Source organism: Bactrocera dorsalis, chromosome 1, assembly GCF_023373825.1.
Source record: "Bactrocera dorsalis isolate Fly_Bdor chromosome 1, ASM2337382v1, whole genome shotgun sequence".
NCBI lineage: Eukaryota > Metazoa > Arthropoda > Insecta > Diptera > Tephritidae > Bactrocera > Bactrocera dorsalis.
Genome location: NC_064303.1, coordinates 18,861,435 through 18,877,823, shown reverse-complemented (window position 1 = coordinate 18,877,823; position 16,389 = coordinate 18,861,435). Strand labels below are relative to the sequence as shown.

General features: G+C 33.5%; 1 protein-coding gene and 1 non-coding gene across 3 annotated transcripts in view; one reads left to right on the top strand and one right to left on the bottom strand.

Annotated features, from left to right (window-relative positions):
• LOC105233378 (WD repeat domain phosphoinositide-interacting protein 2) overlaps nucleotides 1-16,333 on the bottom strand; it is a 194,669-nt gene extending 178,336 nt beyond the window's left edge. Inside the window, exon 1 of one of the 2 annotated variants that reach the window (XM_011215455.4) lies at nucleotides 15,784-16,333. In XM_011215455.4, the coding sequence (XP_011213757.2) occupies nucleotides 15,784-15,827 (44 nt within the window). In that variant the 5' untranslated portion in view covers nucleotides 15,828-16,333. The remainder of the gene's footprint in view (nucleotides 1-15,783) is intronic. The other variant, XM_011215456.4, reaches the window with a different exon arrangement.
• LOC125776038 (small nucleolar RNA U3) lies at nucleotides 11,192-11,405 on the top strand. Its single transcript, XR_007421463.1, has one exon. It is a non-coding gene; the product is annotated as a small nucleolar RNA U3 (small nucleolar RNA).
• Nucleotides 16,334-16,389: the final 56 nt, after the last annotated feature.

The following is a 16,389-nucleotide window of genomic DNA, read 5'->3' as shown; positions in this document are numbered from 1 at the left end:
GCATAAGATAAAGAATGCATGTGTACGCGTTCACACCTATCTACATACATATGTTTGTGTTAAAATGTATTTACGTATGTAAATAATGTTTTTTGTTTTTAAGATAATACAATATTTGTTTATTTTTCGCTTTTATTTTGTTATTTCTTTTAGCGACTGTATAATTTCAATTTCTTACTTCATCAGCAACATTTATTTTCTCATTACTGTTCTTATACCCTGTATAGAGTATACAAGCTATGAAGCTTTTAATACCCAGAAGGTAACGTCATAGACACTATATGCATAGTGCGAACTAGCCTTCAATTTTTGAGATATCAATCTGGAATTCTTCAATTGTACTTGTTTACTCAATAAGCTGCTCATTTGTCGAAATCGTTGATATCGGACCATTATATAATGTACCTGCCATACAAAATGACCGAATAAAATCAAGTTCTTATATGGAAAACTTTTTTAGTTTATTAGGTATCTTTACGAAATTTGGTATGGATTATTTTTCAAGGCAACGGCATAATTTCTGAAGAAATTGTTCCGATCGGACCACTATATAGTTGCCGTACAAACTGACCGAACAAAATCAAGTTCTTATATGAAAAACTTTTTTATTTGACAAGATATCTTCACGAAATTTGGCATGGATTATTGTTCAAGGAAACGGCATAATCTCTGAAGAAATTGTTCCGATCGGACCACTATAGCATATAGCTGCCATACAAAATGAACGTTCAAAACCAAAAGAATGATCTCTGTGTACCATTTTAGGATATAAGAAAGGCACCGGTAAAGCGTATTAGAGTTTTGGCGCAGGCGAAGTTAACTTTTTTCTTGTTTTTTGTTTGTTATTTTTCATTATTTGTTACCTACATTCGTATGTAGGCATATTTTATTATTATATTTTGCTCAAACTTTCTGTTATACGTAAACATATTTATATTTATTCGCGCTTCACTGTTTTTCTTTTTGTTGCATTTTCTATCTCTATGACACGCTGTTTTGATGTACTTTCTGATTATTTCAAGCATATTTGTTTTATTTTATCACACTATTTACTATTTATTTGGTCTATTTACAAATTTCTTTTCCATATACTTTAGTGCAGCCGAATAACGAACTGCGAAATTGATTAAACAATCAAAATACATATGTAAATGTACGTACATACATATGTACATATATTTGCACTTGTATATGTATGTTTGTATGTATGTATATAATTGTTGATGATTTCATTGCGTCTAGCAATAAAAGGGAGAGATCCACTTAATTAATACGGCGAGTGCCAAGTATTATTTGACTCTGGGAAGAGTCGGGTTATTATTAAAGCCCAGCGGGCCTTTCTTTTCCAACAAATAATCTGATCAAGCATATAATTGGGATTAAAATTAGTTATAAAGAATTATAATTATAAATACTTAAATCTAGCAATTACATTTTATGGAAAGCTCTCACAATATTTCACAAACTAAACAATATAAACTTTGAGCGCCACTGTTGTAAACTATTTATTTAAAACGTAGTCTGCTTTTATTTATTTTAAATTGTTGGGAAAACATATTTTGTCTTTCTCTAATGTAATTGTCGTCGTAGTAAACAATACGTTGCTGACTTACATTGAAAATTAGCTAAGTTTATTTTTAACAATTCTGAGATTTTGTTGTAAAACAAGAAAAAACGCTAATTTCGAGTTTACTGAAGCTATAATACCCTTTATAGATGCATTTCTTACAGCAAAAAAGGGTATACAGAGATCATTATCTCAGTTCTGAATGCCCAGTTTGTATGGCAGCTATATGCTATAGTGGTCCGATCTAAACAGTTTGTTTGGAGATTATACAGCTGCATTGGGCAATAATCTATGCCAAATTTCGTGAAGATATTTTGTCAAATAAAAAAATTTCCATATAAAAACTTGGGTTTGTTCGTTCAGTTTGTATGGCAGCTATATGCTATAGTAAGCTGATCTCAACAATTTGGCTCGAGATTGTAGTACTGCTTTGATCACTAATCCATACCAAATTTCGTAAAGATATCTTTTCAAATAAAAAAGTTTTCCATATAAGAACTTGATTTTCATCGTTCGGTTTATATGACAACTTTATGCAATAGTGGGCCGATCTGAACAATTTTATCAAAGATTGTAGCATTGCCATAGATAATAATCTTTGTCCAATTTTGTCAAGATATCTCGTCAAATAAAAATTTTTTCCATACAAAGGCTTAATTTTGATATATTTTTACAAAAAATGTACTTATAACACACTGTGTATGTATGTACATATACTTATGTGTATACATATGTACATACATATGTATGTATATGAATATGTAGTATGTATACCTATACATATTGTATGCTGATATGTACAGTAAATGAAAACAAGTCATAAATAGGTTATTGCATGCACGACTTTCCAAGCACGCAATAAAAAAAAACTATCACATTCATGAAAACATTCCATTGGAATTATCTCTAGCGCATTTTGAACCACAGTAAAGCAGCTAAAATGTGTGCTAATAACATTTTTCGAAAAAATATAATTATGTATGAATTTGTCATAACAGATAATAACGAAAGCTAGAATTATAAACCAATGGCAACTCTAATACTCCACAATAATCGAAAATGTCAATTTGGTCGCGCGTATAGCAGACACCTTTAATAGTTGCGTAAATGCATGAGGTCATTTCAAAAAATTAAAAAAAAAATTAAACAAAAATAAAAAATAAAATAAAAAACTATTTTGCCAAAAACACCACTTGTTTACCTCTATTGTTTATTTCTTTGCATATGTTTTTATCGTCTGTTTCTATCAGAAGCGCTTTTTTGCGAATAACAACTCGTATGAAATAGTAAATATAAACAAAGCGCAAAGGCCATTTCAAATGACACTATTATATACCCAATGGGCATATCAAAGCGACGAATATTAGTTGAGTCATGTCGGAGAAAAAAAAACATAAATAAATTAGTTGTTAATGGGCGTTGTAGTTAGCACTGGTTGAGGGCCAAGTGGTGAGTGCCGCAGTTGTGGGGCCACGCGTAAGCATTTGTGGATTTGAGCGGGGATATGGCGCATATCGTACATAGTATATGGAAAAAGCTTTTTGTGCGAAACTATAAAATTATATACTGCGAAAATACTTATTAGGGTGAACCCAAAAAGTTACGCTAAATTTTAATATTTTTTTTATAACTTGAATAGGGTATATGAGTTAGTTCAAAACATCCAGGAGGAAAGGTCGGACTTCCTATGAAAAGCTGAATAGATTATACGAGAACTTGTCCCACAGTTTCTATTCTACACAAGAAACTATTAATTTGTTAAAACCGCGGTTTTTAGAACCACTATAATATGCAGACTTCTTATCTTTACTGGCGTAGACACTGCTTACGCGGTTATAGCCGAGTTAACAACAGCGCGCCAGTCGTTTCTTCCTTTCACAATTTGGCGCCAATTTGAGAGACCAAGTGCAGCCGGTCCTCTCCACCTGACCTCTTTCCTTGATGGAGTGGAGGTCTTCCTCTGCTTCCTCGGCGGGTACTGCGTCGAATACTTTCAGAGCTGGAGTGTTTTCATCCATACGGACGACATAACCTACATAATATGATTGTTTTTGGAAATCACTAAATGTGAACCAATTAATCCCTAAATTTTTAAAAATTCACGTGATAAATTTCGTTACAAAAATCAAAAAAAAAAAAATCCGTATATTTTAGGCGATCACATTAGGTGTGCCACTTAACCCTTACGAACCAGATTGGATGCAGATTGTCACCATAAAAATTCACCTAAACGGCTTAAAATTATTTTTTGCTGCACTTTAAGTACCACCCTAATACACATACACTCATATGTACATACATATATACCTAAATCCCTATTTAGTATGGAAATTTTAACCAGTCTGCCAGCCATAATCTGTTTGCACTGCTAATATACTTTTTAAATATGCACAATTGTACAGCTGACGATTGGACTTGATCGAAACAGGGTCACGTGAGTTTAACATGCCCGCGCATTTTTAACTCACACGTTAAACACGTTTGACTTTGCCAGTTTTACAGGGTCAGTCGGTGCAAATTCTAAATACAATATTTAGCAGCTGGCTTATATAAATACATACATATTTATGTATATATGTACATACAATTGCATACACACCTATATGTACATATGTATGTATGTATGTAGTATAATATGGAAAACAAAACTAATACAGGGTTATTTGACACATAATATTGCACATGAAATCGATAGACAGCTGTGCTTATGTGCATATGTATGTACCGTGTTATCGCGTTCAAGTGCTGTGCTTTTTGGCTGGTTTCAGCTTTTTTAAATACTTGTACGTTTTGAGATGTGAAGCTATCATGCACAGCAGGAAGTAATATAATTATTTATATTCCGCTATATACATACATACATATGTACATAATTATATAAATGGGGGTACTCAAATTTCTCTGCCCTTCATGTCTCAACTTCTTTGTTGTGTCACTTGTACACTAATATGCAAAATAAATGCAGTACACAAAAATTTATTAACATTTAAGTTAAAATAAATTATTGAATTAACGCTAAAAATTAAATTAACTCATAATTAAATTTACAAATTAAGTTCGTTTATATACAGATGCGTGCAACTAATTAACATTACTTTTTTTTGAAAAATGCTTTTAATTCGATTTTAAAGTTAACATTTGGCTGCAAACCCAATACTGGCAATCATACTGGCTTGACATCTACGAGGCATTGACTCCACAAAATTTTGGAGATGTACTTTGGCTATGATTCCATTCTTGTTTAATCTTTTCGTATAATTCCTGAAAATTTCCAATTTTATGGGAACGAACTCTTTACTTCAAATGTGTCCAAAGATTTTCGATTGATTTTATGTCCGGGCCGCTTGAAGGCCAGTCTAATAGAGTTATCATGTTTTCCTGAAACCATTATTTTATACCACGCATAGTATGTTTCGGGTCGTTATCTTGCTGGTAAATCCATTTTACGGGCATACATACATATGTATACATATATTGTCATAGCATATGGTAACATTGCGTTGTCCATGATTGACATGTATTTGAACTGGTTCATGCTCTCATCGATTTTACACCTCGCAACGACTTCGCACCTTAAATCATTATACAGCGATCACCATGTTTTAAAGTCGGTCTAGTGTATTTGGGGTCCAACTTCTGGCATCCAGGCCCACGAACATAAGTTTTTCCTCATCTAAAGAAACCGTGTTTTTCTTGCGTTCATCAGAAAATAATACGCTTTTCCACTATTTTGCTGTCCAATTGAAGTTGTTCACACAATTAGTTTCGGTATGTGAGCTCATTTGTAAGAATTTTTTAATGTGATTTGTAATCGGCTTCTTAAACTTTAAAAGCATTTTACTCGAAACGCTATTTTCTCAGTTGGTGCCAAAAAACAGTTGGAACATTCGACTTGAAATTTCCACATGACCTTCTTAAATATCTTTGTCAGCTATTTATCGAAGGAATAAAACTTTTTACAATATTATAATTTTTAAGCTACTCCGAAGTGTAATTTTATAAAAAAATAAATTTTGGTTGGCATACCGCCATTTTGTAACAAATCAATCTAGTCCTGCGATCATCTAAAATAACATAGAAAACAATACTTTTTTGTTTGGTTTTTATTTGAGATAATTTTAAGCAGAAAAATCTTTCAAACTACCAAATAGACCCTTCGGATATCGGCTGTGGGATCAAGGGAAAGTTTCAAAAGAATCGCCAAATAATAAAGAACATAAAATTCTGTAAATCTACATTTTTTATTGACTTATTAGAAAAGAATGTCTCTTGGAAAAAACAAAAAAAATATTCTTTTCTGACTTACCAGTGGATAACCACTTAATTTATTACCAACGTTATAACCTCTTCGCACAGGAGTCAATTGATCAATTAACAGACCTTTGCTCGAATAGAGCGTTAATTTAGATCGATTTACAAGATACAACTTTTATTTTACTACATTAATTCTTCATCGAATTAAAATCGAGTCATAAATGGTATACAACTCTGCGGGTTGTTGTCCAGGTTGTAAATTTGGTTGTGTGCTTTGATAAAATACCAACTGTTGAATTTTTATCATCAGAAAAAGTACAAAATAAAGAACACAAGCAAATATAACAGCTAATCATTAATCGAGCCTTTCGTTGATCGAGTAGCCTGCTGTAAGAAAGGCAAAAAAATTAATCAATTATAGTCTAAATGTAATAAATTAATTTGGCTATGCCTAAAGGCTATTATTTTTGTTTTGCCCTTAACTGTATCTACTCCATATTTTTATGCAAATAATTCACTGTGCTCGTTCTACTTTATTGTTTGTTTACAATTTCGCTCACGTTTTGTTCACGATTTGATATAGGTGATGTACATCCATACATACAGACGTACATATGTATGTACACACTTATATATTTACATGCATACTAGGCATGAGTATAGATACATACATATATATGTATGTAGTTATGTATTCTAAGAAACGCGCCTTCAATGTTATTGCAATGAATTATTTTATTCTAAATTAGTTTAGCTAATTACTTGCAATCACGCTATGAGCATTTAATTATGTCTACCTTTGTGTGTATTATATAAGTATATGTACATATATGTATATACTTGTATGTAATGTATAAAAAAAATTGCTAATATAAAGGGTGATTTTTTAAGAGCTTGATAACTTTTTTTAAAAAAAAAAACGCATAAAATTTGCAAAATCTCATCGGTTCTTTATTTGAAACGTTAGATTGGTTCATGACATTTACTTTTTGAAGATAATTTCATTTAAATGTTGACCGCGGCTGCGTCTTAGGTGGTCCATTCGGAAAGTCCAATTTTTGGGCAACTTTTTTCGAGCATTTCGGCCGGAATAGCCCGAATTTCTTCGGAAATGTTGCCTTCCAAAGCTGGAATAGTTGCTGGCTTATTTCTGTAGACTTTAGACTTGACGTAGCCCCACAAAAAATAGTCTAAAGGCGTTAAATCGCATGATCTTGTGGCCAACTTACGGGTCCATTTCTTGAGATGAATTGTTGTCCGAAGTTTTCCCTCAAAATGGCCATAGAATCGCGAGCTGTGTGAAACCACATGTCAACCAAGTTCAGTTCTTCCATTTTTGGCAACAAAAAGTTTGTTAGCATCGAACGATAGCGATCGCCATTCACCGTAACGTTGCGTCCAACAGCATCTTTGAAAAAATACGGTCCAATGATTCCACCAGCGTACAAACCACACCAAACAGTGCATTTTTTCGGGATGCATGGGCAGTTCTTGAACGGCTTCTGGTTGCTCTTCACCCCAAATGCGGCAATTTTGCTTATTTACGTAGCCATTCAACCAGAAATGAGCCTCATCGCTGAACAAAAATTTGTCGATAAAAAAGCGGATTTTCACATTTCGAACCGAACACTGATTTTGGGTAATAAAATTCAATGATTTGCAAGCGTTGCTCGTTAGTAAGTCTATTCATGATGAAATGTCAAAGCATACTGAGCATCTTTCTCTCTTTGACACCATGTCTGAAATCCCACGTGATCTGTCAAATACTAATGCATGAAAATCCTAACCTCAAAAAAATCACCCGTTACTTGCATACTTACATATGTATATATGTATGTTAGTATATCTGTGGGCACACCGTCATATTGATGTATGTATGTATGTACAATTGTCAAAGGAAGTTATTTATAACGGGTGGGCCATATAAAATTTTAAATTTAAAAAGTCAATAAAAAAGCGGCTTGATATTTTTCAAAGGTCTAACATTTATTTAAAAGGTTGTTTTATGAAATTCATTTGTGGAAAACAATTTCGGACAAATGACCAACTCGGCTGAGTTTACTTTACTCGGAGTACTTTCTCGATGGTTTCAGGCCTTATGGCAGCTACAGCAGCTTGAATCTCGTACTTTAAATCTTGAATTGTTTCTGGATGGTTGGCGTAACATTTATCTTTAACAGCTCCCCACAGAAAATAGTCCAACGGAGTTAAATCGCAGCTTCTGGGAGGCCAATTCACATCACCTCTTTTGCTGAATATGCGATTTTCGAAGGTAGGGACTAAAAGATTGAGTGTAGCGTTTGCTGTATGGCATGTATTGTTGACTTAACCATCGAGGTGAAAATGAGCCTCGTCCGAAAAGATGATTTTCCGGTAAAATTGACCATTCTCGATCAAACGATCTTTTACCCAATATTTCCCAGTTTTCTTCTAGTGAATAGCGACCCATTTCATAAATTTTAGACTTTTTACTAAATATCTGTCCCTTTCCGAATGGTATTTGACGTTTGCAATGTCGAAATATAGATAATTCAAATTTAAAACGTTAGATGGCCCACCCTGTATAAATACATACGAGTATAAGCAAATATTCACATATATACAAGTATGTACATATTTTAAATTAGGTCAATAAATTTTAGATTAGCAGCGAAACATTAGCAGCCATACATATGTATGTATGTATGTAAGTAAGTAAGCTCAAATATTTTCAAATTTAGCACAGTTTATTTTGGAACGAACCATGTCTATATTCGCTCATGAAAATTTTCTCACATACAGTAGCTCACAAAAGTATACGGCCCAGTAAAAAATTCCATTATAAATAATTTTCGATGACTCAATAAATACTGGCAACTGTCGTATGACACGCGTGATTTTCTCCAAGGCCTGAATCGAAGCAGGACTGAATTTAGATTTTACATATGTACATATTCCTACAAGAAAAAGTCTTAACGGTGTGATATCCCACGATGGTCAGTCGATCGGCCCAAAACAAGAGGGTTTTGTCAATAAATCCATTGATTGATGCGATGTGCGGGAAGTGGGGCAGTCTTTTGAAACCAAATATCGCTGAGATCACGAGCTTCAATTTCAGGCTTTAAAAAGTCGGTTATCAGCGCGATAACGGTCACCATTGACGGTTATGTTCCCACTGGCGTCATTTTTGAAGAAATATGGACCAATGACTTCACCGTCGCACAAACCACACCAAACCGTTATTTTTGCTGAATGAAATGGCAGCTCTTGAATATCTTCAGGTTGCTCTTCGTCCCAAATGCAGCAATTTGCCTTGTTTACATACCCGCCCGAGCCAGAAATAGACCTCATGGCTGAACAAAATTTGGATCGAAACGTGGGGTCTTGTTGAAACAGTTCGAGATCCCCTAAAGCGAAGCGATGTCGCTTAAGATCTCGACGTAAAATGCGCCAAGTCGTTTCATACGTCAGTCCGAGGTGCTGCAAATGGCGCCGAATCGACTCTCTACTATCTAACAAACAAAAATAACATGATAGCTTGACACGGCTGAAGCGTGATCTGTCAAAGAAAGGATATTGAAAAAAGTACCTGTACTTGGATCATGCATTATTTCCAATAGATGGCTTCAGTATGGTGAAATTTTGCATTAAAAAAAAAGCTTAACTTCGTCTGCACCCTTCGTATTGTATAATGACCTTCACATGTGCATTTTTATAGCATAAAAGGATATACCATAAAGGATCTTTATGTTGACTTTATGAAGTCAATTTATATGCCTATATTCGTATGCTGTAGTGGGCCCATTTGAACAATAAGTTCGGAGATTGTAGTGTGGACTTCGAAAGTAATCTAATTTGGAGAAGATATCTTGTCAAATAAAAAAGTTTTTCGTACAAAAAATTTATTTTGATTTGTCATAGATCCGACAAATACGTAGTTTCTTAGGGAGAAAAGAATGTATGCAAAAAGGACAGACAGACGGTTGACTTAATCGACTCAGTTCTTTAAACTTATTAGTTATAGAGTTTCCGACGTTTCCTTTTGCAAAATACAAACTTCGTGACTCACGTTATGATATTGTTCAGGACGTAATAACAAAGTCTGAGAAAATATGATATTTACACAAATCTACTTACTATATACATATTTTTGTACATACCTTTTAATATTTCAGTACAGTATTCCTTTCGATATTTAAACACTATGTACTTTATTAAAAACAATTTAGAACTTATTTGCATCCATTCCTCTTGAAAAACTGTGGGTGAACTTCAGTCTTACTTCATATTTCCGCATCTAGAAAGCCCATATGATTGTCTGTGGGGTTTATATCGGAATTTTGCAAAAGCTTTGGCAGTATTGAAAACAATTCAAATTCTCTTGTTGAATAGTTTTTTATTTACTTATTTCACAAAACTTTTTTTTTAAGCAAGAATGCGCCCTTTAGAATTAGGTCAAGACCAGAATTCCTACAGCTGTCAAAAAGCATTGGGTTAAGCTGCAAATATGCCCAAGAAACTGTTTCCTCCAATATCAGATACTTCAATTATTTACCAAAGCTCCTTATTTTATATTCCACGTTTTTGAGAACTTCTTGGCTTCTTGTTTCAGTAGCGAAATGTTCTTTTTACCAAAGAGATATATAGTATTTAGTCTCCTCGGATCTTCTTTTGATAAGTTCAAACTCCGAGCCTGTAACATTTTGTAACTATAAAAAACCGGGCAATCGGAAAAGCATTATTTTCTTTGACTTTCAGAGGCGTGTAGTCGCGCGTCTTTAATTTAAGAGGGGAGTAGGGTTAATTCTTGTGAAACAAATTCGGTTTTTTATGAAACAAATGGAATATATTTCTTAAAAAACAATGGTATCTTATAGTTTGACATTTGAAGAATGTTCTGTTAAGCTTTCATGGAGAAATATTAAGAAATACGGATCCAAAAACCATTTACCATACATACATGTTTGTTCGTGTAAAGAAGTTTCTCAAAATTTACAATAATTTCGTCTTTGCAAGAAAACAGAAATTCCTCATTTCATCACGGACCGGGTACGTACCTACCTACCTTCCTGTCTACCTGGGTGCCATACCTCACCATGCCACTGTAGGTACATTCATACGTACAAACATACATACATACGCCTTTGTTTCGCTCAGCTGTTGTGGGTCAGCCAACACAAAATTTAATGAAGCGTTAGTAGAATGCTTGTATGTAGTTCCCTTTGTGGTTGACTTTCTCATAGGTTTTGTTGTTGTTTGATTCATTCATTTAGAACCTCTTTCGTTTATAAACGTTTTGCATATTTTCTTGCTTTCCGAACGCTTGTCTTAGTTCTCAACCAATTTATCACTAGTTCATGTTAAGAATTTGCCGTTTGGTGTGTTAAAGTTAAGACTATACTTCACAGGATCATTTCTGTAGTCAGTCTTCATTTACTTTCTTTGCAAATCGAAAGTATTAGCACCCGCGATGAGGAGGTACATCGTTTTATCCGACAGCGTGAGGTTTATGAACTTCATCACTAATTTTGTCATATGACATATTTGAGATGATGTTTCTTCGATGATCGCTCGGTTTTAACGGATAAAACGACTTCTGAGTGGTCTAAAAAAATTTTAAATGAATAAATTCAAAAGTGTTAAGAAAATGTATGGAGAAAGCATAGCGAATTTTGTTGTCAACCTCAACTTTTCAACATGTTTGTTTTTGTTGTTGACTAGATTGGAAAATATATCGCACTTGTTAAGTTAAGTAGTAGGCGCAGGTCAAAGGCCCTCGGATCCATGTTTCCGGATAGGGATCACACGGCCTCGCTAGCACCCAGTAGAATATTGGACTTCATCAATATACTGGGGCTAAGCGAGTCCCTGTGAGTTAGGTGAGGGCACAATAGACCATGGTCGCAGTGCATGCCTCTATTAATAATCTATCTATCTATCTAAAGTAAAATAACAACTCAAAATTTCCAAAGATACTACATAGATAGTATATACATGTGTACTTGCATAGGAGCTGTGGGTAGTACCGATTCATTTTTATCTACTTCATACATATCTATAATGATTTTCGATTTAAAGTGCCGAATATGTCGGTCAGTGCACGAGATATACATACATTTATATATACAGTGACTCACACGTCTAACCGGACGCGCGCATTTCCAATGATGGCACCCTCCAATCATATAGTGAACATCTTAAAAATGATACATATGATACATCAAATTAAAGGAAAAATCTTCTATTTTATTTTAAGAAACTTAAAAATGGTAATAAATTTATTCACTGCAAAAAATTTAGAGAAATAGCTCGCAACATATAAAATTCGTTCCACACAACTAACCGGATTTTTTAAAAAGCTAATGATTACTTATATTTCGTAGCATATCCTTTTGCAGATAAAACTGCTTCTAGTCGCCTTGGTATAGAGGCGACAAGTTTTTGACAAAATTCTGGTGGTATTGCGTTCCAAGCCTCCAAATTAGCCCTTTTGAGCCCAGGAACATTGGAATACTGTCTTTAGTACACTTTTCGACTGACTTCTTGTCATACGTGCTCAATAACGTTCAGATCTGGGGATTGGGCAGGTGTCCCCAGTACATGAGGGCAATTGTATATTAACCAAATACGAGCAATCTCCGATTTGTGCTTCGGATCGTTGTCTTGGTAAAATGTAAAATTGTCTTTAATTCCCAATGTGACACATGACTGCTTTAAAATTTCCTTTAAAATGTTGAAATATTGGAAACCATACATAATACCTTGCACAAAATGCAGGTTAACCCTTCCTTTAGCCGATATACATCCTAAAACCATTACTGACCCACCACCCTGCTTAAGTGTTGTCCTAGTATGTTTTGGCAAGTAAGCTTCGTTTCGACGCCGCCATACAAAACTTCAGCCATCAGATCCCTGCAAGTAAAACTTACTTTCGTGTGTGAAAAGAACCTTGAAAAAGAAGTAATAATACTGTTTTATGATTACTAAATCAAAATTATGCCATTTGCCCTTTGTCAAAACTCATCAAGCCTTTTTAAATGCAATTTCGCAAATTCTAGCCTATTCATTCTATTTTTTTTGTGTATGTACGGCTTTTTTACAACTGCTGTACCATGTAAATCGAAGCTTCTAAGTGTGCGGCGAATTGTTTCAGCTGAAACCTTCTTCCCTTTTTCATTATCCAATATGTTTCTTACATTTTCCGCCGAGGAAAATGGATTTTTTTCAACAATTTTCAGTGTAAACTCTTCTTCGGCTTGTGTTAGCTTCTTTCCTTGACCAATTCTACTAATATTATTGATCCTATTTTCCTTCTCAAATATTTTTATAATATCGAAGACAGTTGAATTAATTCTTTTCACAATCTCCGAAATATCTTTAATGGTTTTTCTTTCTTCCCGTAACTGAATAATTAGCTTCAGAATTTCGATACGTGGGGGTGTCATATTGTTGTGTGGCTAACTCACAGACTTACCGGTAACTCCTAATATGCAGAAAAGAATATTCAGTGTTTATTCCAGCGGAATTCCACAACGATCAGAAGTATCGTTACTTGTAGAAGGTTACTTCTTGTAATTTTCCGGTTAGTTGTGTGGAACATATTTTATATGTTGCGAGCTATTTCTCCAAATTTTACGCAGTGAATAAATTTATTACTATTTTTAAGTTTCTAAAAATAAAATAGAAGAGTTTTCCTTTAATTTGATGTATCATATGTATCATTTTTAAAATGTTCACTACATGATTGGAGGGTGCCATCATTGGCAATACACGCGTCCGGTTAGACGTGTGAGTCACTGTATGTACATATGTTCGTAAACATTTAAATATAATACATTTATGATTGTACATACGCAAAAAGTTAATCATTGGCAGGTAAAAGGACGTTGCTCCCAATATTAAAGTTATATACATATGTATGTATGTAGAACTGTGGAGTGCTACGAAAATATATGTACATATGTATGTATAATTTTTAGAACTGCTGCGGTGATAATTTGCAATTGATGTGTCACTATGGCCACTATGAATCCTATTCTTTTGAAAAACGCAGGAGACAACACGTTGGTAATCACGTGCAATTGATTAATTTGTGTAAACAAATTATGCTGATCGTAATGAACATTGCACTTTTAAACTAAATATGTATGTATTAACGTGAGTATTAACATACGATAATGCAAAAAAATACAAATATTTTAAAAATCATTCGTTGAATGAATGGGAACGTCACTTTTTGAGTATGATTTCATATCCACTTTAGTAACAGAAACCAAAAAACACCTGTCGGCACATATAGAAACGAATATCTTCCAAAAATATACTATATATCTATTTTTTTGGGTGCAATTTTATACTAATTTCTAATTTCAAATGCCGTCATCTAACAACAAACAAATGATAAGGAGAATAGTGATAAATACTGAAGTCTAAAAAGCAAGAAAGGTGTACATTTAGCCAAAAAATAATAATAATAACAGGTTGTGGTACGTTTGAGATAAAGCAAGCCTTGAACTTTCCAATGCTATTTACAGAAGTGCATTCGCCTTAGAAAGGTGATTGCTTGCCAGTCAGCTGAACGGCAAATTTTAGATTTTTTTTTATTTATGACACTGCCTAGTTATTAGCCTATTAACATTAACAAATATATGTATATACATACATATATACATATTCACATGAAACACAAAATGTTTGTTCTTTTCGATGCAAAATTAGTAATCTTTCTTGTTTCAGTAAACATTTAAATAAACTTTAATTACTGTACTTTTTTCGCGTCTGCTTTTTATATCCCAGGACAGGGTGTATTAAGTTTGCCGCGAATTTGTCGGAGACGAATGGAAAACTCTTTTATTTGACAACATACATATCTTCACGAAATTTGTCATAAACTATTTTCCAAGACAACGGTATAATTTCACAACTTATTCTTTAGATCGGATCACTATAGTACTTATACCATACATACATATACATATGTACATACAAACTGACTGGCTAAATCAAGCCTTTGTGTAAAATGTTTTTCTGTTTATGAAGGGTATTATAGCTTCGGTGCAATTGAAGTTAACGTTTTTTCTTGTTTCAATATATTTTTTCGCACAATTTCACAATTATTGGTAACATCTTCGCCGAAAGTTGAAAATCATTAACAATTTTCCTATTTATTGCTATTCTATTATACTTTTGTTTCACTAAAAGTGAATCCTTTCAATATCACGCCTTCCGCTGGAGATAATTTTTATCAAGGTCAAACCCTAATAAGTTGTCAACACATCAGCACAAATATATAGACATACTTATGTGATGGAATTAGTGATCAGCTGTACAACAATTACATCGATTTGTTTGATCGAAGGTGACTCAATTAGTTTTTGTTTTACATACATATACCATGTACATAAGTCAAGCAAAGCAAGACATCTGCTGTGAAACAACAACAATACAATTTTGCAAATGCTTTCAAAATAAGGGTGTGTGGTTGGTTGTGTGCTTCTTTGACGTAAACACTTGTGAGCTGGAAATTGTTGCTCGTACAAGATGCATAACAAGAATAATTACTTAAATAAAAAATAACCACACAAAGCACAACAGATGAAAACTTGTTCTTTCAAATTAACAACAATCGTTTTTTAGAATAGTATAGGTTAAACCATGGAGTTTCTGTTTGGTCTTCTTTGCTTAAATGCCCGTGTATATAACAAGAATGAACCACTGCATTTTGTTTTCAGCACAGAGCTCCATAAAGCAGCAACTTTAAGTAAACCATTGCTGAAGCTTACGAGGCTTCTATTTCATTTCTAAAGCTCTTTATACAACTTATTTACCTTGTTACTTGCAATTTTTTTATTATTTACGTTTTTCAAGGTTTCGTTTGCAAGCGTCAACTGTTCATATCCAAATACTTTTTGACGCATTTGAATGTAGATTTGGAATTAGAAAATTGATGTAACTTTTATTTTTGGAATAATGCGTGCACTTACGTAAAATCCTGATTGAAATTTAGTTGATATCCTGAGGTAGCCATAATTATTCTTTTTCTGGCACTTCCTTTAAAACTGTAACAATCCACAAAATTACTGTTATACAGTTGTTTTCGTTAGTTTTATAAAATTATTATTATTATACACTTTCACTTTGTAACACAGTTATTTTTATATTGGCGAATTGAATGCAATTGACCTTTTTAGTAATTCTCTATTTGTTTATGCTTTGCACAGATAAATTTTTTTCTGTATTTGAGTGTTCTGCAGCTACTGCTTCTTCGCCCACTTCTATCGTATTTCTATTTCGTCTTAGTTCGTTGCTGCTTTGTTATTGCTATTTGGAATGTCTGGCTAGTTTTGTTTTTATTTTGCACTATTGCGTTTTATACAACGAAATATTAGTTACTACTTTGCTCAGCGAATGTACAAAACGCTTTGCATTCAAACGCTTTTGTTTCTGAAGATCCCCTTTTGGTTTGGCGTTCGATTATTCGTCGTTTCTTTTTGTGTACATTTTATATTTTTATATTTTGCACTTGCTTCTTGGTCTAATTCGTTGTTGTTTTTTTGTTGATTCTTATTGGAAAACGTATTTGCAAATGT